This window comes from Thunnus albacares, chromosome 5 (genome assembly GCF_914725855.1).
Source record: "Thunnus albacares chromosome 5, fThuAlb1.1, whole genome shotgun sequence".
Classification (NCBI taxonomy): Eukaryota; Metazoa; Chordata; class Actinopteri; order Scombriformes; family Scombridae; genus Thunnus; species Thunnus albacares.
Window position 1 is genome coordinate 1,069,965 of NC_058110.1, and position 23,478 is coordinate 1,093,442.

A 23,478-nucleotide genomic window follows, 5' to 3' on the forward strand; every position below is an offset into this window, starting at 1 on the left:
CTGCAGGTATAAATGCTGAGTGGATGGCTGGCAGCGTTAATAGTGAGTCTGCTGAGGCCAGGTGAGTGCTGAGCGTCCGCCTTCATTCTGCTGTCACCACTAACACAAGAAACGCTTTTAAGACCAGAAGATTTTAGTTTAGCATTTTAAAAAAAGTTTTTTCTTTTAAACAACTGAGCCAAAACTAAATTTTTTTCCAAAAAAAAAGCACATCTGATATGTGGCTCAGACTTTAATGTGAAGTACAGCTGTTGTTTTTTTGTAGTTTGTTGATTTTTGTAACTTTTTTCTTGTGTTTCCAATCTGAAATCTCACAATCACGCCGTCTCCTTGAGACTGAAGGTCTGTCTGTCATATTTTTTCTTCAAGTTTTAGTTGCCGAAAACATATTTCCTGTGGAATAACACCCCCTCTGAATCATTTCAAAGTATTTCCCTCGAAGAACCTGAGAAAGGAAGAGGCTCTGCACGGAGGCAACACGGTAAGCACACATCTTACTTTCACACATCCAAGTAGCTGGGATCATTACGAGTGATTTGCTCAGACTGAGGGGAGAAGACTTAGAATATGTGTAGGATCACAGTAAGTGTTGACTGAGAGCAGAACGAGGTCTGTGATGGCGTATGTGTGAAATGCGGTGGTGCAGCTGAATATTTCAAATCATGAATTAATTAATAAAATGCACAGAGACAGCATGACTAGTTTGGCTGTAGGAAGCACAGATCTGTTTTTGATGATGATGGTCTTTGATGAAGAGTTTTCATTGCACATGTTAGCAGGTTTTTATAAAAGAAGTTTGCATTAAATTTCAGCAGCAGAGATAAATTCCTTCCTTCCTCTTAATCATGTAAAACACTATTTAAATAAACAGTTGATCGATATTCTTAAGTGACAATAAAGTTGTTCTCTGTTCATCTTTTGAGAATATCTGAATAAATGTAAAACGTTCAGAAACATTCATATTTAATGTCAAACTGTAGTGAAAAATCTGCTCAAATATTTTATATAATGTAAAATAATACATGTTAATATAGTGAAGACATCATCACATCAATAATATTACACCTGCCTGTTGGTAAAGAACAGCATTATCAGTGCCTTCAGATACAGATCCACTGTGGCCCTGAGTCCTCAGACATGATGAACCATCCTGATAATATATGAGAGCAGTTCCCAGTATGAAGCTCCTCTGACAGAGTCGCAAGATTACTATGAGGCATCACAAGATGATTAAGAGGAAAAGGAAAACTAAAATATATATAAACAAAATTAGGCTCTGACTTTGTTTCCTGTGAATTACGGGACAATTATAGATCCTCTTCTCTTTAAACTTATTCAAATGAAACAAGGAAAAAAAGCAGTTTGTGGTTGAACTGGTCTCAGCTGGTGACGGGAGGTTGCAGGCAGACATGCTTCGTTTTACGGGGAAACACTGAGATATGAGGAGAGAGAAGGTGACTCTTCTTCTCAGATCAGTCTCAACCTTGTGCATCTGTAACTAAATTAAATGGCTCAGATATTTAAGCTTAACTTTGTTCATTTACTGTTCATGATACAGTAATAAAACCAGGCAGTGTTTGTGATCAGTACAGTATTATAACGTTTGAATTTTCCCAGCCAGAGAAGAGAAAACTGATATTAATGTCAACTGTGCGCAGCATGTATGTAGCCTAGCTTAGCACAAAGACTAGAAGCAGAAGGAAACAAACTCCGATGATTATATTTCAAAGATTTCTTTGAATCTGGGGCTTTTTCTGCTGCGCTGTAGCATAAGATGCTCAATAGCAGCGACATGAGTGAAATACTACCTTTAATGATAAAAAAAAAACACCAAAAGACAGATCTGTCAGTGGTTTCTCTTTTCGTCTCTGGTTCTCTACATTCAACATGCACAGCTCATTACAGTGCGCTGAATGTTTCACTTTGTCACGTGAAAAATCAATTTAAACGGTTATTCTACAGCTAAGGGAAATATCAGATCACTTTCTGTTGTACACCTTTGATCTGTCAGTGTGAGATGTGTTATTGTTAAAGGTACCGGCACAGATGTGGGTATTCCTGTGCAGACTGTACCACCTCAGGAAGCTTTTTCTGAAAGCTGCAGCCATCTTCTCAGCAGAAATCAGGAAATGGGGCTGCAGAGGTAAACAGCAGCCCATCACCACTATAGAGGAGACATTCACCTCTCTAGTTCTACTACCTGCTAAAACCTCCAAACACAACGCTCACACGTTTCCCAAGTAACTACTGAACTTTTTGCTCTGCGTTCTTATTGTGTCATATTACTAGTGACAGTATTATTCACTCCTCCTGTTTGAAACCACAAGTAGTGTGTAAATATCAACTAGATGAAAGGGAAGATAAAGTGGCAGATATAAGAGCACTATGAGGGGAGCTGTTGTTGTTGGTGTTCACTGGCATTTTGAGGAAAAAGTGTAAATCTGGTAGAAACTTCACAGACCTTTAAATAAAGTCCTTGAAACAAGTCCACACTAGAGCAGACAGACGTGGATCACTGCTCAGAGACACATGGACACATTTTCTGCACAATGATGTTTGCTAGTGATGATGCACTTTGTCAGCAGTGAGCGGTTTAAGCACATTTACTCAAGTACTGTACTTAAGTACAATTTTGAGGTACTCATACTTTACTGGAGTATTTCATTTTTTTGCTAGTTTGTAGTTCTACTCTGTTACATTTATTTGACAGCTTTAGTTTCTTTTCAGAGTAAAATCTTACATGAAATACAACGAGCTTCTTTATGCAGAATTATTGAAGATTAAACCAAACTTCACTTCACAACACAACGACGAGAGAAAAGTTCTGGAAAATGAATCCAAATAAATGAACTTTGTTTTATCTTCTTCATCTCACAGTGGTTCAGATTTATCTGGTGACTCTTATAAAGTCCTGAACATCAAATAATATCAATTAAATGCTGTTTATGCACCGATTCATCAGTATTAATAATATAATTTGTTAAAAGTATTTAATGTAGTCACAGCCCCATTTCCTGCGAAACAAGTACTTTCACTTTTAATACTTTAAGTACATGTACCTGGTAATATTTCTGCACACTTAAATATATTTTAAATGCAGGACTTTCACCTGTAATGAAGTATTTTTATACTGTGGTATTTCTACCTCTATCGAAGTAAAGGATCTGAGTACATTTTTAGCCACACCACCACTTTGATACGATCAACCAATACTTTGGTTTATAACCAGATACCTTCAAAGCTCATGACATTCCCTTTGTTCTTTCTGTTTAGTGCTTATTAGTGAATGTTAGCTCTTTAAACATCAGTGAGTTAGCATCATCACTGTGTGAATGCTCATTAACATTTAACTTAGAGCTGCTAGCAGGCAGGTCGGCTCACACATACAGGTACGAGTATTATGGCCTCTCATGAATCTGCAGCTCTGTGTGTGTTGTGTTTAACACATCATTTACATACTCTCCTCCAAATGGACAGCTGTTCACTGATGTAGCCGCTGTACTAATGAACCAACAATGTCGGTGATTGGTTTCCACCTGTCGGTCTTGATTGGCTGAATGACAGGACATTTGTACAAAGTTGAGCCTTTCTCAGTGTTCCTGTAGTGTGGATGTTGCCTCCTGAATCTCGCTGGCTCAGCAGGGGTTACTGGGCTGTGGACAGCCTGTTACTCTTTCAGTTTCAAACCTTTATTTAAGCCTCCAAAAGCATTGAGGTTTCCCTCATTTGCAATGATGTTGATGTACAGAGTTCAAAGACAATGTGCAGATATAAATAGATCAAAAGAGGACAACAGTGTGAAAACAACTGCACACTGAGGTGAAGTGGTTTGAGATCATCGTCTTGAATTGTCCAGGGGTTGTGAGAGTGTCAATCTCAAGGATGTGTTGAAGATAATTCCATATGTTTGGTGCACAACACCAAAAGAATAAAGACAGTGGGCCGGTGGCGTATCCAGGACAGTTTGACTGAGATGGGACACAGAGCTAGTGTGGGGTGGCCATCACATAGTGAACCTTAATGAACGGCAGGTGATCAAAATGTGTAAATACAGATGTTCACCCAGGAACAGATAAACTCATGTTAGCATCCATTGTAATGTTTGTACTCAAGGCCAAGTTGATGTTTTTATATTATATAATACAGCGTTAAACTAAAGGTGCCATGCTGACCACCTACAACAACTAAATTTAATATTACAACCTATAACAGCAGTTTTCTATTACCTGTACATTACATTTTCCTTTTCCACCTATCACAGTCTCTGGGAAGCAGTGCTTATTTAAACATGTCTATTTTCAATCAGTAATTCTAGCTGCACATTTTCTAAGAGTTGATTCCCTGTAGTGGAGTAAATATGTTATATGTTACAGGTTCAGAATGAAGGTCTGGGTCCAAACTTTTGCAACACATCTATTCACATGAGTTACCTGTGCAAAACACATTTAAAACAGTTGTCATCAATATAATAACCAACTCAAAGTATTTCTCTCAAATTATTCTTAGCCCTCACCAGTCTGGTTTCAGATCTACAGTATGCATAATACCATCTCTGCTGTTCCGTGAGTTGTAAATGGTTTTGTGTGGACAAAGGGAAGCATTGTGCTGCGGTTCTCAGTGACTTGTCAAAAGTGTTCGATACAGTCAATCGTTCTCCGCTTATTCAAATGCAACATTGGGTTTGATTCATTTGCTTGTAGATTGTTTCAGAATTACCTATCTGAAAGATTTCAATGTGTGAAAACTGAAAATATCTAATCTGAGTTTTACCAGTGATCAGTTCAGGCCCTGTCTTGTTTACAGTTTATATTGATAAGATTGTCTGTTCTCTAACTGACTGTAATATCCATCTTTACGCAGATGACATTGTTCTGTATTATTTTGCTGCTGTCACTGTGCAACTTACTGTTGACAACCTACAACTTTCTTTTAGTGTTCTTCTAGGTGCAGTTGTCAACCTTAAACTAGTACTCGATGTAAAAAGTAAAAAGTTAATGTTTTTTTTTCCAGAGCAAGGTAATGATTGTAACAGTCTACACCACCATGAATGGAACGGAAGCAACATTGAGAAAGTCACAGAGTGTAAATATGTAGGTATTTGGCTTGATGTAACATTTAAACATCATATTGAAAATCTTATCATCACAACTCAGATTTTTGTACAGAAACAGCTCCAGCTTCCCTTTGAATTGTAGACAGAGTATAGTTGAGGCAGGCTCGACTACGGTGATATAATCTACAGACATCCTGCTGCTTCTGCTCTCAAATGACTCAGTAGACTCAGTTTATCATTCTGCCCTCACCAATGGTGATTTTAGGGGGTGGCCTGAAATCTCATTGGCCGCCCTTGTGGCTACCCCAGGTCAGATAGGTCATAGGTCAAGTTCATTAACACAATTAAGGTGGGACAAATGCTGCTCAATCAATGATGACAGCTGATCAGCTGATAACGGCAGTTTGCCATTTCCTTCTGCTATAGTAATGGTATGACTGGGGCCGTGAGAGCTAATCAGTGAACTTTTGACCAGGTCTCAAAATCCAAAGTACGTGTTGGCTGTCAGGATTCAGGACTCCGGTCGCAGTGACCTCAAGCTGAGCTAACGCCACCATGAGTAACGTGCTGACAGCTGTTTTAAATATGTTTTGCGCAGGTAAGAAAATTTAAACGGTGTTGGTGACAAAATAGAGTAAACTCCTGTAAGTGTTGTGAACACTGATTTGGGGGTGCATACAATGTGAATTTAAATGTACAAGTGGGATGTGTGTATGTGCTGGAAGTATTAGCGTTGTGCTAGCAATTAGCAGTAAGTGATTAGCATATGTAATTCAGTCTATCGTGTGTTAATAGATTGCTTTAACGGCAATTTTGATACAACAAGGTCCATGAAATGTTAAGTTTATGTACATCCACCACAGTTGTTTGTTCAGTTTTGTTTAATAGCATTTTACTGTGTCATGTGGGTAATGTTATTTGTGTTCAGTGTGTGTAAAAGTGAAATTATTGCTAGAATGCAGACAATTAATCACCCAAGTAAACCTGTGGGCCTGTAGAGATGTAGGCTGGAAAGCGTGGTTAATTATATTTCCAAGCCACTGTTGGACTGTCGAGGTCACACAGTTAAAGTTATAATCTGGTGTTTTCCATTAGTTAAACTGAGTAAGAGACATCTACGGAACATAAGAGAGTTTTACTCATATAGATCACTGAAAACACTGAAAACAGCAGCACAATGCTTCCTTTTGTCCACAGAAGAAACAATATAGTTTACAACTCACGTAACAGCAGAGATGGTGCGATGCATACTGTAGATCTGAAACCAGACTGGTGAGGAGAATAGTTTGAGATAAATACTTTGAGTTGGTTATTCACCAGTGATTCCAGGATTTTTGTCAGACACAGAAGTTTGGATATTGGCCAATAATTATTGAGATCACGTTGCCTCCTCCCTTGTGCAAAGGGATCACATGAGCAGACTCTCAGATTGTAGAAATTATACCAGTTGAAATGGAAAGATTAAATATGTGTATTATTTGCTCAGTGATAAATGGAACAGATCTATATCTGTTCCAGTTGATTTAGGTATCTCCAGTTAGCCATCTAACAAGTCAGCAATAACAGTCAGTGTTGGCAATTGTGCCTTACAAAAGGTGGTGTTATGAATTAAGTCTTCTATCAGGTATATGTAAATTGTATCACACCACACACACACTAACAGGAATGTCAGTCTTGGTGTAAATACCTGTAAGAGATGAAGGACAAACTCCACTCTGTCCTCTTCTGTGTAAGAATGCATTCATCCTTTCAGCTGATGCTAACATGGTAAGATATTAACCAAATTGATTGAGTATCTCAATCCTGGTAGTCATGTGTAGGTTTATTGTTTATGTTTTGTCCTGGCAACAAACCTACATGCAACTACCATGACGAATCCTTCCACCGAGGCTCCCGGAAACACCGTCTGCTACTGAAAAACGGTAATGTTGGAAGATACTCACTAATTCCTAACGTCATATTAGTTTCAGCTGCATTTAAGAGTACATTTTTAGAATGAGGACTGCGGATTTTGTGCTCACTTACAGTGTAGTTTATGAAGGTATTTCTTCATACAGCCAGTAAGAACAGGAGGAATAATTACAGTGACCAATAAGTGAAAAAATGAAAGAAAAAACATTCTGTCATTGGCAAAGGACACCTAGATATACTTCAATGGGAGAGAAAAATCTCTCATGGCAGACAAATTCTGTTGTCTCATAGTACATATAATTATATCACCTAATCCTTCAGAATTAAAGAACGTTGGTTTTTCTGAGGCCCGACCATTACAGACATCAGCTGTACAGTAGACGAATATCAATCTCTCTATAGACCAGGACGTTAGGAGTCGACTTGAGCTGAAACTAAGTTGCTTGTGAGACGTCTTCTCTGATGTCTCAAGATATTTGTGTTAATAGCTTGAGACGGACAATATGACATAACAGCACACGTTCTCTTCTTGAACACATTCATGGTGTTGAACTACTTTGTTCACATGAAAACTGACAGAAATAGTTGAGTCAAGAATGAAAAAGAGAGCTTGTGAGAGATATCACCAATCAATCAATCAATCAATCAATCAGTCAATCAATCAGTCAATCAGACCAATCACTGTGTAAAGTGTAGTGATGGAAGAAGTATTCTGATCCTTTACTGCAGTAAAAGTACCAATACATCAATGTAAAAATACACCAATACAGGTAAAAGTCCTGCATGAAAAATCCTCCTACAGTAAAAGTACATAAGTATTATGAGCTTGATGTAGTTAAAGTATTGCAGTAAAAGTACATAAGTATTATGAGCTTGATGTAGTTAAAGTATTGCAGTAAAAGTACATAAGTATTATGAGCTTGATGTAGTTAAAGTATTGCAGTAAAAGTACATAAGTATTATGAGCTTGATGTAGTTAAAGTATTGCAGTAAAAGTACATAAGTATTATGAGCTTGATGTAGTTAAAGTATTGCAGTAAAAGTACATAAGTATTATGAGCTTGATGTAGTTAAAGTATTGCAGTAAAAGTACATAAGTATTATGAGCTTGATGTAGTTAAAGTATTGCAGTAAAAGTACATAAGTATTATGAGCTTGATGTAGTTAAAGTATTGCAGTAAAAGTACATAAGTATTATGAGCTTGATGTAGTTAAAGTATTGCAGTAAAAGTACATAAGTATTATGAGCTTGATGTAGTTAAAGTATTGCAGTAAAAGTACATAAGTATTATGAGCTTGATGTAGTTAAAGTATTGCAGTAAAAGTAGTGGTTTGGTCCCTCTGACTGATATATTATTATATATGACATCATTAGATTATTAATAGTGAAGCATCAGTGTTAGAGCAGCATGTTACTGTTGTAGCTGCTGGAGGTGGAGCTAGTTTACACTACTTTATATACAGTTAGCTAGTTTAGTCCAGTGGTTCCCAACCTAGGGGTCGGGCCCCTCCAAAGGGTCAGCAGATAAATCTGAGGGGTGGTGAGATGATTAATGGGAGAGGAAAGAAGAAAAAACAAAGTTCTGATACACAAATCTGTTTTCAGTTTTTGGACTTTTTCTCTAATCTTTGATTTTTGCTGAAATATTGGATCATTTGAACATTTATTGAAATGAAAGCATGTGAGAAGTTTAGAGGGAAAAATCACTATTTGGTGGAGCTGTTAACAACTCATAGACATGTGAAATGTGACCCCGACTACACACTGCTTTTTGTAAGACGTCAAAAGACAAAAAGGTTGGAAACCACTGGTTTCATCTTTAACAATGTGTTGTATTTTAAAAGCTTGTTATATTATCCATTGTGTCAAATCTTCATCTGAAAAGTAACAGAAAGTACAATATTTCCCTCTGAAATGTAGTGGAGTACTCGAGTACTTAGTTACTTTGCACCTGTGGTAAAGTGGATTGTTGGGAACATTATCCAGCAGCTCACTTCTGTTGGAAAGATGAGGGTTCAGATTGAAGATCCAACAAGTACTTTTTTATGCAAACTGACACTTTTAATGTTCACCAAATATTTGGCTGGTCAGCAAGGTATATTTTTTATGTTGAATGACATGAAAAAAAGTATTTCAACTAGTCCATGCGCTGGGTTCACCTGTCTGCCTCTGCTGGGGAAGACCATAAGAGTTGAAAACTCAGGAAAAAGCTAATAAGTTGACCTTGAGTTACAATGTATTTGGTCAAACTCCTAAAATGTACTGAACCTCACAAATTATTTTATATGAACAGTAGAGAAGAATCTAGTAAAGACGTTTTTCTACAACTGTGCTGTCAATCATTACCTCAAGATCACAGTATCATTATTTCATTTTCTCCAGATAAACAGTGACATTCCTGTTGTGTTCAGGTTTCTTTATATATCATAAAGACAGTGGTGGAATATAACAGAGTACTAATATACTAATATACTTTTTTACTCCACAACATTTATTTGACAGCAATAGTTACTTTTCTGATCATATAAACATATGTTCAGTTTATAAAATATGCATTCTTACTCATTTGATGACCCAACAGTATAATTTGTTAACATTAGATGAACCTTGATAACAAGCGGCTTACGTGTAAATGTCAATGAATGAGTGTTAAAGTTCTAGTGATATATACGTGTCTACTGTAGATGATAAATAGAACAAACTGGGTCATTTTGCATAACGAGTTACTGTTTACTGTTGATACTTTAAAGGTGCAGTGTGTAGTATTTAGTGGCATCTAGCGGAGCCCGCCATGTTGCACCGCCATGTTGCTATGGTAGCACAGAATGGACAAACCAAACGCTGGCTCTAGAGAGTTTCGTCTCCACCATAAGTTCTCTTACATACTTGGAAGCGGGGGGGGGGGGGGGGGGGGGGGGGATCTGATGAGATTTAAAATGCAGGACTTTTACTTGTGCCGATGTATGATTTCATTGTGGTATTACTACTTTTACTTAAGTTAAAGACTTGAATGCTTCTTCCCCCTCTGCATAAAAGTGTGACTGTCCGTAAATAATGCTCTAATGATCTCATGAAGATGTATGCTCTACCTTGTGATCTCTTTAGAGGAGAACCAAACATGTCGTGACAATAACATTCTGCGTAGGCCCACTTCCTTTTCCTCCATTTATTTGAAGTCTGTTCTCTGCAGGGATGCCTCTTGGTCTGAGACCGAGAAGAAGATCGACAGACAAAAGAAGGAGGTCGTTAGATAAAGAGCCTGCTGTAATACTGCAGATAATGTAGGACTTTTTTACTCTTTTCAAATCTGGATTTAAATTCTGATAATATAATACAACTATTTTTTACTGCTAACAAGGTCTGGCTGAGTTGGTCTGAATCAGTTTTGATTTGGTTTATTTACAACATTAAGATATCAGACTTGGTTGGGAGAGAAAGAGACAGTCCTGGATTTATTTCTGTGTTGTCTCAAGATGGAGACTGGCGTTAAGTTATACTCTGTATATTTAAGACAAAATCAGTATAATATACTGATTACAGTATGTAATGCATATTCAGTTTAATCAAGACCCATTTTAAATCTACATGTGATATTTTATGTATATTAAGAGCTTATAATCATGAGCACAAAATCAGATTAGCCAAATTCAAAGTGTGTACTTGGCACACACATCTGCCCACAGATTCAGCACAGACACGCACTCTTCACCAGCCTGCTTCCTGGATCATAGAAGTCTTCATGTCTGATCAATCGATTCGAATCAAGATTCAATACTTTTCTTCAGAAGCATTGGAGTGTTAAAATAGAGTTAAATGACAGAAAATATGATATGATAACGATATCTATTTGAATAATTAAGCACTGAACATTTGGTTGAGTAATTTTAGATCAAAGATCTGAAAACGTGTCTCCTACACACTTATTATTTCGAAGTATCAGTGTGATTGGGATGTGTGATGTGAGATATGGAAGTATCTGAGTAAGAAACCCACACATTGATAGTACCAGTATGAGGCATCTGCAAATTTCCACACTGTAATGTGGCTGATTACAATAAACAGGAAATACTTCTTCTAACCTATTTGTGGCCGACAGATGTTGACTCACAGAAATACCAGGTGAATATCAACCATCACATCAGATCACTTCCAGTGCATAGTTAGTGTTGTGAGCAAAGATCTCCTCTTCTCCTACAGGGGAGGTAAAATTGAGGAGGAAAGCCAGAATGAGAGATGACAGAGAGAAGCCACAAACATGTTAAGCGCTCTCACTTTCTACTGAATTCCTGTTTCTGTGGGTGTGCATTTGCATAACATTTGTGGTGTCGGCTGTTTGGTTTATTGTACAGAGATACGCTTCCCTACAGCCGTAAAGAAATGTCTGATGTGACATTGAAATAGCTGAAAGACATGACACTGCTCTTACATAAGAAGTAACATTTTTAACATGACGGCTCTCCTTATTACTCGCTCAGAGAGAGATGTCGTGTCCTATCAGATCAGTCTGAGTGTGAACATCCCGTTATGACTACATACGACTCACCGACATAGCTGCATGCTTTTCAAATCCGAGGGATATGAACCCAAAGTATACAGGGACTGGTTGCAAGGGCTGTCATTCAGAAAGTGAAAATGACAAACTCAAAAATGTGGAATGAGACACAGGAGGTGAAAAGTGGAGTGACCCACTGAAAAATAATGTTAATGGTAATTTCCTCCACTGTTACACTCATTTCTTAATTTACCCAATGTAATATCAAGTCTCAAGACTTCAGAGATTAGTTCATCGGTGTGGGAGATCGTCTTTTTATGGCTCCCTTCATAAGAAATGTTTTGTCATGAAACCATTAGTGCTGAGCAGCTGGAAAACTCACAACAAATCATGTCGTGTTGCCATGACAACCGTAAGTTGTCATCAGTTGGTGTGTTATTGCATATTTAACATCTTTAACACAGTGATTTTAATATTTCTTCTTCTTCTGTTTTGATATATTTGAATTCATAACATAAAACACAATTAATACAAATGTCACCTCTCCCACCTGTTAAAACTGATGATGATAAATATAGAATGATGTGAAAAACTTGACGGCACCTGTGGCCCGACCTCAAGGCCTCCCTCGGTGCCGTGACCCCCACTTTGGACAACACTGTTCTGAGGGGCACAAACACTATTGTGTTGTTTCATTTGTTTTTTTTAATTTTTACTCAAGCAAAGGATCTAAATATCTCGTCGGTCTCTGTTAAAATAATTAAAACAGTAATGGTTTCCATTTCAGTGAGTGTTTGAAACATACTGAGCTTATTGATGGACGGTGGAGAAGAATTACGCTGAAGTTTCTATGAATGTTTTGCTGCTGTTTCCAACTGTCACTACTTGTCACAGCTGGAATACAACGTAACGGAGAAACAGTCAGCTGTGAATAAGGATAAATCCTCTCGCAGAGATGGTGTCTCACCAGACTTTTACTTATTGTTTTGTTGTTTCTAGGACCACTAGTACCTTTTCTAAGAGATCACTACCTTCTCAAACTCAAATATTAATATTATTTCCATGTTGTTAAAGAGAAACAAAGATCATTTCAATTGTGCAAACTATGGATTAAATGGGTGATACAAAGTAAATAACACAAAGTATTTATTGGACATTTTCCTCCTGAGAAAAATGACACAATAGGTTTTAATGTTGACATATAGTCATGTTTGAGTGACAGATGGCATCTAGCCGCCGTGGTAATTATGACTGGGAGCAGATGACGTACAGTATATACTGTGTATATATAGACAATGTTCCTCATTCAGAGGAGGAGGATGCTGGGAGGTATTAATCAAACAGGAGACGCTGTTTGTTTCCTGTTTCCAACCACAAGTCGGGACAGTTTTTAAAAAATGTAGCTATGATTGTCCCCTAACCTTAACCTTGTGGTTATTATTGTAGCCATGACGGCGGTCACCTAACTTTAAGGAAGTAGTAACTTTAACCAAGTGGTTTTGTGTCTAAACCAGATCTGAACCACAGCGTTGTCACATCATAAAACACCATTATGTTTTGGAAAGCACAGACAGATGATGTCGACCTGCTGATTACTGCTGATAGTATTTGGTCATTTTGATTCACTGATATGGTTACGATGCTCTATACCAGTCCCACTGCCTCTGTTGTGGCTGGAAGGACTTGATCTCCTCCTTCAAGCTCTTTTTGTTTGCTGTTGCTCTGAAACTGACGGCTCAGACTGTCCATGAATAGTTCAAACATTATACCGTATGTCCCTGTATGGAGATGACACTGTCATCTTGTTGCATAATGTTGGCGATTCATCATGCCACAGATTATCATTATTTAATTCATCTTATTTTATGTCTGGATTTAAAATTAACTGGCTAAAATCCATATTGACACCCCTTAAAGGATCTGAAGCTGAAGTCAGTGAACCGCTTTAGATATTTAAGTACTGATGTTTTCTCAACTATCGACAAAGCCTGAACACAAGGTCCATTAGAAATATTAGTTAGTCACACTTAAAGAAGTTTAGTTTGCACTTTTTTCTCTTGTTTCATATATATGTATATATAAGGTTACATATATATAATGGTGTGTGTGTGTGTTGATTTGCCCTCCAAACATTGAAGTGAACATTATGGGAAGATGCATCACTGGTGTGACTATGTGCTGTAGCTGACGTGCTATTGACCCATTTTCTATTCTGTTTTAAGACATAAAACAATAAAAAAAAATGATCACAAAAATGAGGATCAATCTGACATCTTTGTGCAACTGATTAAGTATCTCATGCTGAAAAACTTCTGCTGGGACGATATTATCAAATTTCCAGGCACCTTCGACAAACATTCCCAGTGGTTGCAGGTGCCATGCACAAAAGTGGAGCAGCTTCATCTCCCACTCATTGTGTAGATGCTATCAGTGTGTGTGTGTGTGTGTGTGTGTGTGTGTGTGTGTGTGTGTGTGTGTGTGTGTCTGGGCCCTCTGACAGACATGCTGTGGTTGTTCACAGGTGCACTGCTTGCTCTGGTGCAGGAAAGCCTTCATTCACATTTCAACCACTGAAGACTTTAATGTGTACATGGCTGCAGTGAATGCTGGATTCTGATTGGCTTGAGAGTGTGCATCATTTTCCAACACAGCTCTGAAGTATCGTTCTAACTTTTTCTTCATGTCTGGAAGGCTGCTCAAACTCTTGATTTGTCTCTAATTATCAGTCTTCATCAACAAAGTAAATGAAATCTAGTTAACTAGAAGTATAAAGTAGCATAAAATTGTTATAATGATGTAATTGTCTGCAGTACTAACGTTACTTTCCACCTCTGGTTGAAGAGACAAAGTCAACAGGGAATTAAAGAGAAATGCCACTTATTTAAATGAACAGTCTGACATAATGAGACATACTCATTACATCCTCACTCACTGCCCTCCAGTCTAGATCTAGACCTAGAAAAGATCCCCTAGAGGAACTAATTAAAAAAAATCCACAATGCACTGAAAAGAGTAGTGTCCATGACAAATACACTGCTTTCTGCTGACAGTCCCACAATGCAATGTGCTGCATTTTATAGATACAAAAATTACTGTTGTGTGACTCTACAGCTGACAATGATGACACAGAATGATATTTAGCAAGTCTTCAAAATCTCAGTTTACTTCTCACTATAGAGTAAACGGCTCATTGCTGTCTATTAAATATGGAGGAGTGAATGAATGAAGTAGGCAGTGATTTCAGAAGGTTCAGATCAGCTTTAGCCCTGTGTAAAAAAACGCAGCTCTCTCATTCATTTGAATGGGACATGATGTGGGAAGGCGCTGCAATCACACACTGTACATGCAAGCACATATTACTGGTGGATTCATTTGTAACGTGAACAGAATATTTATAGTTTTAACCTCTTGATTGTCATGAAAACCTGTCTCCAAGGGACTCTGGGATGTTTAGCTGGAGGGGTCTGGATCTCTTGGGCCCTGTGACGCCAACACTGTATATGTCTACCAAGTCAAGCTGCTGCTTATACTTGCAAACTCTTAATACTGACACCTTGTCCGCACTGGTCGAGTAGCACAGAGGCTGCAGTCCTCCGTCAGTGTACACTGACACTGAGCACTACCTGGTCTCTTAAGCACAGCGTCTACACTGATGGAGGACTGACAAAAATACATCCTAAAACTACAGTTAGGGTTGCAGTTATGCACATAAAGATGAGTGAAATGAGCTGTTACGCAGCTGACGGAGACAGCTGTATTTCATGGATTTGAAGCTCATCTGTTCCATGCATGTGAGGCAGACAACTCAGAATATAGCTTAAATGTTTCCTCTGTAGATGAACCTCTAGGTCCTCAGTATGCTTCAAACAATCTAGTTTAGTCCGACCAAACTTAAAGGCAAAGTCTTTTTCCTGTTCTGTACTTTCTTCCCTCAACACTGTTGTCAGATCCCCAACCCCTGATGTGGGGAAGGGTTTTAAGACTGTGTTAGACAAGCACTGTATTGGCAGGACTCAGAGACCCTCTGACTAGGGTTTACTGACCATACCTCCATCAAAATTCAAAACCAAGGTCACCAAGTTTTTATGGTTGTGGCCCTCAGGCTCTGGCTCTTTGGTGTTGTCATGTGGAAAGTTGTAAAACACTTATTTCACTACTCTAGACAGATGCTTGCTGTGTAAACACACTGCACGTCCTCATAGAACTGAGACGGATGAAGCTCAAACTGCTGATTTGGTGTTTTTTCTTCGCAGTGTTGGAGCAGTATGGACAGCATGAAGCAGAAGCAGCAGAGACCATCAGTGCTGCGTCAGGTTTCCATAACAACCTCCAGACAACAACGTGGTACGCAGGCATTTCAGTGTCCTCAGCTGCACATCAGCAACATCATCATTCTGCATGAAAGTCATTATATGTGTACTGGCGTTTTTAGGTATGCTTCATTTTGTATTTTTCCAGTGTGCACAAACATGACTGGTGTTATATAAATTTTGCAACTAGCCTTTAGAGACACAGGCATTGTTACCCAGAGCAGAGGACCTGCTGACAACTTGGTGTGTTATGGTGTTTTTCTGGGACTTACCAACCTGCAACTGAACTTGTAGCCGTTGTTTCTGGTTCCTTCAGGAGCTGGTACTAAATCAAGTTCCAGGCACTTGCAGGAGGGCAGGGGACGCTGGCAGGGCTGTTGCCCACAATTGGTCAAGTAGATGTGTCATCATATCTCAACTACAACAAACACAACGACATAGCAGTAACAATCATTTCACCTTTTCACTTTGTGGGTACAGCGGTGAAGACTTTTTAAACTTTTTATTATGCTGAACAATGGAGAGGACATTTTGGACAAGTGACATACGTGTTCGTGTGTCGTCTGTTCAATGATGCACATCTGAGCCTTTGTGGCTTGTAACACAGTTGAAGGCAGGACCGACCACCTTTGCCCTCAAAGGTTCAGGATATAGGAAGCTCCAGATTACAGGTCGTTAAGTCTCAATAATAGAAAAACACCATTAGACTACCTGAAAGCCCTGTGTTGTTAAATCTATGGTCTTTATGTGTTTTCTGAACCCTAATAAAATGAAACAATTAATTGAATTTTAAGACCATCTCTACCTGTTTGTACAGCAGAACGTTAGTAATGGCAGCTTCTTGTATTGTATTTGAAACAGAATAAAAGCTTAAATCAATGCTCTTTCCTCCACTTTGAAGAAAACGGTGCATCTGAAGCCATCTCCATTTGCAAGGAAGAGGCAGATGCAAGCAGGTCCTCTTCACCACACATGGGCTCCTCTGCCAGCCAAGGCCATCATTTGCTGCCCATGAGGAGAGACGGTCCAAAGCAGAGCTCCAGAGAGGCCAGGCTTCATGAAGGGTGACTGTCTCCCATTCTCACTGAATGACTAATTATGCTATTAACTCAGTGCAACGTAGGATCACAAGGACATTTAATGAATGGGTTGACTAAAAATATGTTGGAGTGAAAAACTGAGATATGTTTGGATACTGGAATGAAGTTTAAATGACTGCAGGTTCTTCCCTGGTGGAACGGTGGTCCAGTTCTTTATCCGTGTAAGAAACCTAAAGGGGGCATGGGGATTGGTCCATCTGGTCTACATGTGTTTTGTGGGCTTGGAGAAGGAAACCCGTGACTGTGTCCCTTGCGGTGTCTTCTGGGGTGGTGTTTTGGGAGTACGGGACCGGTGTTGCTACTACAAGCAGCGTCCATACTCAAACATGCTCTCAGTGGGTCTTGGACTCGGTTTGGCAGGTGTAATGGTGCCATGTCAGCAGTAATGTCAGGCTTTAACGGTGAAGAGGGAGCTGAGCCTAACAGCCGACTTCTGTTACTTTTACAAGTTTTACAGTTGCTGATCTCAACAGCCGACTTCCACACAGCCTTGAAGCTCTGCTGCTCAGGGTGACAACATGTGGAAGGCAACTAATTTCAGCTATAAACAAGGGAGCTTTATTCCATCTTTATTCCAGTGTGCAAATCTCTCTCAGTTTTTACTGATAGGTCAGGTTTTCCCCATAGCTCTCCCTCGTACAACAGTTTTGAAAGTAGTTCCAGACACACTGACGGTTCTTGATATCATTGAGATATTTCTGTTCCCTCCAGCATCCCAGAGAGCGCCAGTGCTCTGTTTGTGAGTGGCCTCTGCCGCTGGCCTGGCTGTGATGCAGTGTCTGAAGATTTCCCTAGTTTCTTAAAGTAAGTATTGTGCTGAATACTTCATTCATTGAATCTGTTGTCACTGAAGTGTTGTTGGGAATGGATTACTGTTCAGGGTTCTGGTAGGTTTAGGAGAAACATACATTGACGAGAGACTTCAGCACAACACCAGGCCTACTGAATTGTTGAAACGGTCCAAAAAATGTTGGACTGTTCCTTTAAGTTTGATCTATTCTGTCTTGTAGACATCTCCATTCTGAACACAGTCATGGTGAAAGAAGCATTGCTCAGTGGAGGATCCAGCAGGATATTGTTCAGTGCTTGGAGAGTCAGGTGAGGTCTGGAAAAATCTCAGCTGCCTAATAGACCATGAATGCTCTGGTCCAAACAGGATCTGCAGGCTGTCTTCTCCAAACACTAGATCTGGCTTTTAAGACTTATGTTACTTTGTATATAACATGTGGGCAACAAACTGTAGGTATAAAAAGCAAATAAATAGTAAAAATGAAGGGGGAAATGGTGGCAGCAGCAGCAGCAGAGATTGCATGAAGAGTTTCTACAGTAATAACAACAGTTTTGGGGTTTATGGTTAGTTACATGCTGGAACTATTTCATGGTGAACAACAGTCAGGTGCAGTGACTGTGTGCAGCTTCCTGAAGTCTTGTCATCAAAGCATCTAAACCTGTGCTTGCTGTATCTGGCAAGATGCTGCACAAAAGTGCTGGGTGGATGAGTAAGTTGTTGTTCAGCTGGTAACAATCCCTAAAAGCACGAATGACACACAACATATATGTATACCATCAGTGAGCTTTAGAGGAGTTAGCAGGTGCATTTTTAACAACTTTTTGTTGAAAATGTTAGTTTTTGTAGACAAATAAACAGGAAAAATATCCAAACATACATTGAGAAAAACAAACAAACAAACAAAACTATATCCTGACTCCGTCTCTGTACTGAACCAACTCAACATCTGTGCAGTGATTCTCCAAAATGTTGAACTACTGCTTTAACATTTACATTCTGTCAGTCTCTGCAGCCGTAAGTTTATCACAAAACATATTTTGCTCATGCAAAATATTTGCATATGAACATAATTTGTAGAATATCTGGTTGTGTATGAATTAACAGCTTTGAGCATTAGTAAGTTAATTAGTTCCTCCTGAGTTTACCAAAGACACAACAAACAGGGTTTGTTTGTTTGCATTCTGCTCATATCTGTAACACATTGTTGATGTGAAGCTACTACAACTGAGACTAACTTTAACTGATTACTAACTAACTCTCTACAGGTCTCAAGTTGAAGACTGTGGTGTAAATCAAACATGGGCATTCTCTCTCTTTTTTTAGCTCATCCTGGAAAAACAGAAACTCATTGCGATGCAACTCCATCTGCGCCTCTCTGAACACAAATACACTGATTTGGTATGTTGGCTCTGATCCCTCTCAGCTTTTGCTTCCAGGCTCATTTGCTTGATTTTAAAGATTTGTTTTGTCTAGCTTCAAGAAGTTTGAGAAAACATAATGCTTGAATCCTTTCAGCCTGTTGAAAAATCAGATGAAACTGTGTTGATGTTTACCTCCATCATTCCCTGCAGAAGGCAGCTTCTGATTGGCCGTACAGCCTTCCTCTGTTCCTGCCTCAGCCTCAGGTAGCGGAGGGAGACAGAGTGCAACAATGGGGAGTTAAACATCTGGAGGAGTTGGCCCAGCACGGCTTCAGAGCTGCTGGTTCTTCCCACCTTCTGCCAGGTAACAGTTTGGCCTGTTATGAACAAAAACAGAACCAGCAGTAATCAATCTGCAAGTCCCGGTCTGAGAGGAACAGGGACACATTTCATGTGTTCAGTTCAAAACCAAGTCTTATAATGTTTTTGTTACTTCCTACCTTACATTCCTCCATACAGCACAGCCACATCTGGCCATTCAAATATATCATAATCATAAGAAGCCTTTCTCAGTCTACATGGCATGTGAACTGTCATGGATCCAAACTCCTGGAGGGCTTCCTTCTCCACCATTAAATCAGGATACTTGAGGTTGAACTTTCACATGCATTTCATATCAACCAGCAGCAAACCATTTAGATTTTGAATATGAGGTTGATTTGATCACAAATACACTTAAAAATGTGCTTTGACGTCTCGGTACATGTGAGGTCTGATGTCTCATTTAAACATAACATATAAAACCTTCTGGATGATAAACTTTGCTCTCAGAGTGGAAATTTGATATTTGTTATTGCTAAATTAGTTTGGATGAAGGTACATTTATGGTTCATGTTTTTATCATACAACAGTTCAGCCTCTGTGCACTTATAATAATGCATAATGTCCTTTTTATACAGATTTTGAGTCGCCTGAACATTGTACTACACATATTTTCTGCTGTTCAATAAAATCTGACATCACTCTCCATGCTGTCCTTACATGCTCTCATGTGATGGGACACAACTGCTGCAGAATGTTTCCCACCAACACACATAATAGTAATATTAATAATAATAACAACAACTATAATAATAATAATAATGATAATAATAATCCCATGTGTTTGCTGATCTGAGGACGTTTCACTGTTGTTGTACAGATCTGGTCCCCAGTATGGAGTGTTACAAATACAATAACATCAGGCCTCCGTACACCTACGCCTACCTGATCAGATGGGTAAGTTTTCAAAGGCGGCTGATATAAACAGTTTATTTATTTGTGAGGTTGTTCTGTTTATCATTTCTCACTGTGTCTGACTGTTTGCAGTCTATCCTGGAGTCTCCAGACAAACAACGCACTCTGAATGAGATCTACAACTGGTTCACCACCATGTTCTTCTATTTCAGACACAACACCGCCACCTGGAAGGTTTGAACTGCTCATATTTAACATTCACTCTTAAATCATATGTTTTATTACAGTGTCGCAGCTTTATGGCAAATGTCACTTGCTAGATTATTTATGTGTACTGGAGTCACGCTGGGATGACACCAGTACTTCAAACACTCAACAACTGGAATTGCATCACATTCAGGTTTGGTGAGCTGGTCAAAGATAGCATCACTGCTGAGGCGGTTATACTATAGTGAAAAATGGAGGAACAAGACTGGATTACTAATGGGGGAACTGCCCAGAGGCCCCAGACCCCCAAAGTCCCCTAGAGACCCTGATCCACTGCGTTTCAGTTGGTTTTTATTAATTCAGTTTGAACCTCAAAGTGGGTCCTCAGTATTATCTAATGATGTGGTTCTGTCTGGAGAGGGGTAGTGTCCTTACATGCTACATAACTCTCATGTTTCTCTAATGAAAGTCATCGTCTACATAGCGAGCTGGTTACATAACTACATGAAAAAGTGGAGATGAGATCAGCTCAGCTGGTCTTCATTCCCCTTCAGACATGTTTATCTCCAGACAGGTTTTACACAAATCACTTTGTTTAGATCCTTAGAAAAACATCTCCTTATCCTTCATTTAATAAATTAATTAAAGTAGAAAATATTCTACCCCCCCCCCCCCCCCCCTCACCCCAGTGAAGACGTCTCCTCCTTCTGGATCACGATTGGCTCCAAACTAGTTGTGATGTCACAAATCGTGCTCGTGGTTCACGTGTTTAACTGAGATTGAAGGTGAACACAGAGAGACTTTACTCCTTCAGCAACATGTGATTATGTCATACATAGAGACAGAAAACATCCATGTTTAAGACGTTCCCAGCGATGGGTTTTATGGGAAATGTAGTCTGAATGTTTCCACACGTATCACTGTGTCATGTTCTGGTTGTGCTGTGGTTTAGTGAGATGTTTAAGTAACTGATGACAGACAATGTAACAACACAAACCCAGATGTGTTTTCCATCTAACAACATATTTTACCTAACTCACCTTCCTGTTCTACCCAGAATGCCGTGCGTCACAACCTCAGCCTGCACAAGTGTTTTGTGCGGGTGGAGGGAGGGAAGGGAGCAGTGTGGACGGTGGATGAAACAGAGTACCAGCGGAGGAAGGGACAGAAGTATCACAGGTACGAATGCTACACTGTGGGCAGATATTAGTCCTCTAAGCCGCTTCAGTGCCACCGCTGCAGGAAGGAAGGAGGGAAGTAGAGAAGAGGAGAAAAGAGGAAGGTAAGGGGGGGTAGGGAGGGAAGAAAGGAGGTAGGTATGAAATGTGAAAGGTAGAGAAGGAAAAAAGGAGAGAGGAAAGGAACAGACGGAGGAGGTAGGAAAGGAAACGAGAGGGTAGAGCACAAAGAGGTAGAGAAGGAAAGGTGGAGGAGGTGAAAGAGAGAAGTAGAGTGACGGCAGTTAAACGACTACAGAGGAAACACAAACTCAGTTTCTGCGTATCAAGCAGACTGAAATTCAACCGCCAATATCTTCTCATATTAATAAGACAGTAAAAAATAAATGTAAGGAGATTGTAATTACTCAGTGTTTGTGTGTGTGGTTTTTCAGGGACTGTCCTGTGAAGTGGCTCACATCCTACTCTCATTACTGAACCCTGAACACCAGCAGGCGGCAGCACTGAGTCACTCCAACATCTGGAGTCGCATCCACATGTTCTGCTTTGCTGTAACTGCCGATTGGACTGACGAACGTGTTGAGACGTCTGTGGGAGTATTTTGTGTTCTGTTAAAAATGGCTGCACTGTTTGTAACGTGAAGATATTTTGTACCTGGCAGAGTTTTTGTGATCTCTCAGTTTTGATGCAAAATAAATTAAGCAAACATTTTTAGGATGTTTCGCCTTCAGCCGTATTTGACCTGTTCATGACCACGTAATCTCTGCGTGCACGGAGCACGGAGCAGACCTTCACGTAATCTGTCATCGGCTGTTTTCACAACTATGATGCTGACTCTCACAAAAACTATTTGAAAGTGGGTCAACAACCTCTTAAACTCAGTCTTTCCTTTCCCACACACAACAACTTCAAAGGCAGCTGTGTGTTATCATCATACAGCGATCTGACTTGATTAAACTGATAATGAAACTTAACAGAAACAGTGACACAACAAACCATCATTCGAAGGCCTTTAAAGGGTAAAGTTGGTGATATTCTATATATATATATATATATATATATATATATATGAATATTTGATTGTCTCGGGGACGGGTCGACACCAACAGTTAGTCACCGGTTAAATCAGTCGCCAGGAGCAGAAATACTCATAATGAATATTTCATCTGTCATCAGGTTTTTCTTTATTGTCATCGAAAGTCTAAAATAATTTCATTTCATTCATTTTTTTAGACTTAACACTTAAACATTGAGTTTTTCTATTATTATTTGTTGGAGTCAGAATCATATCTTTGTAGTGTTTAGACGTTAATGTCACAGAAATGAAATTTACACAAATAATTGTAATTAAACACTTAAGTGAATAAATACAATGTTGAAAATCCAAAGAATAAAAAGTTTTACACACTTAATTGTATTCATTTTATTTATTTTGTTTTTTAGGAGACTTAGTGTCTCGTATTTAATCTGTTTGCATTATTCATGAATGTTCTTATTCAGTGTTTGTACATAATGAGTGTGTGTATGTGTGTGCATGTCTGAGTGTGTGTGTGTCTGAGTGTGTGTGTCTGAGTGTGTGAGTGTGTGTGTGAGTGTGTATGTGTGTGCGTGTATGTGTGTGAGTGTGTGTGTGCGTGTTGTGTGTGAGTGTGTGTGAGTGTGCGTGTCTGAGTGTGTGAGTGTGTGTGTGAGTGTGTATGTGTGTGCGTGTATGTGTGTGAGTGTGTGTGTGCGTGTGTGTGTGTGAGTGTGTCTGAGTGTGTGTGTCTGAGTGTGTGAGTGTGTGTGTGTGTGTGTGTGTGTGTGTGTGTGCGTGTGTGTGTGTGAGTGTGTCTGAGT

General features: G+C 39.2%; 1 protein-coding gene across 3 annotated transcripts; it reads left to right on the top strand.

Moving 5' to 3' along the window:
- On the top strand, window positions 1-23,020 carry foxp3b (forkhead box P3b). Of its 3 annotated transcripts, XM_044352950.1 has the most exons (12): window positions 1-61; window positions 370-481; window positions 15,711-15,801; window positions 16,669-16,831; window positions 17,579-17,671; window positions 17,878-17,965; window positions 18,981-19,055; window positions 19,229-19,382; window positions 20,220-20,296; window positions 20,387-20,488; window positions 21,519-21,640; window positions 22,074-23,020. In XM_044352950.1, exons 1-12 carry the CDS (start codon window positions 24-26, stop codon window positions 22,114-22,116), a joined length of 1,158 nt encoding a protein of 385 aa, XP_044208885.1. In that variant the 5' UTR covers window positions 1-23; the 3' UTR covers window positions 22,117-23,020. The 3 variants fall into 3 exon arrangements, with proteins under 3 accessions (XP_044208885.1, XP_044208886.1, XP_044208887.1); XM_044352951.1 differs by lacking the exons at window positions 1-61; window positions 370-481 and adding an exon at window positions 9,962-10,246; XM_044352952.1 differs by lacking the exons at window positions 1-61; window positions 370-481; window positions 15,711-15,801 and adding an exon at window positions 15,818-15,889.
- The last annotated feature ends 458 nt before the right edge of the window (window positions 23,021-23,478 follow it).

Bases quoted from the DNA above. Each gene is read 5' to 3' on its own strand.
- foxp3b (XM_044352950.1), top strand. From the start codon at position 24: ATGGCTGGCAGCGTTAATAGTGAGTCTGCTGAGGCCAG. The intron at 16,832-17,578 runs GTGACTGTCTCC...TGTTCCCTCCAG, and splicing joins GAGGCCAGGCTTCATGAAGG to CATCCCAGAGAGCGCCAGTG. The intron at 20,489-21,518 runs GTTTGAACTGCT...TGTTCTACCCAG, and splicing joins ACAACACCGCCACCTGGAAG to AATGCCGTGCGTCACAACCT.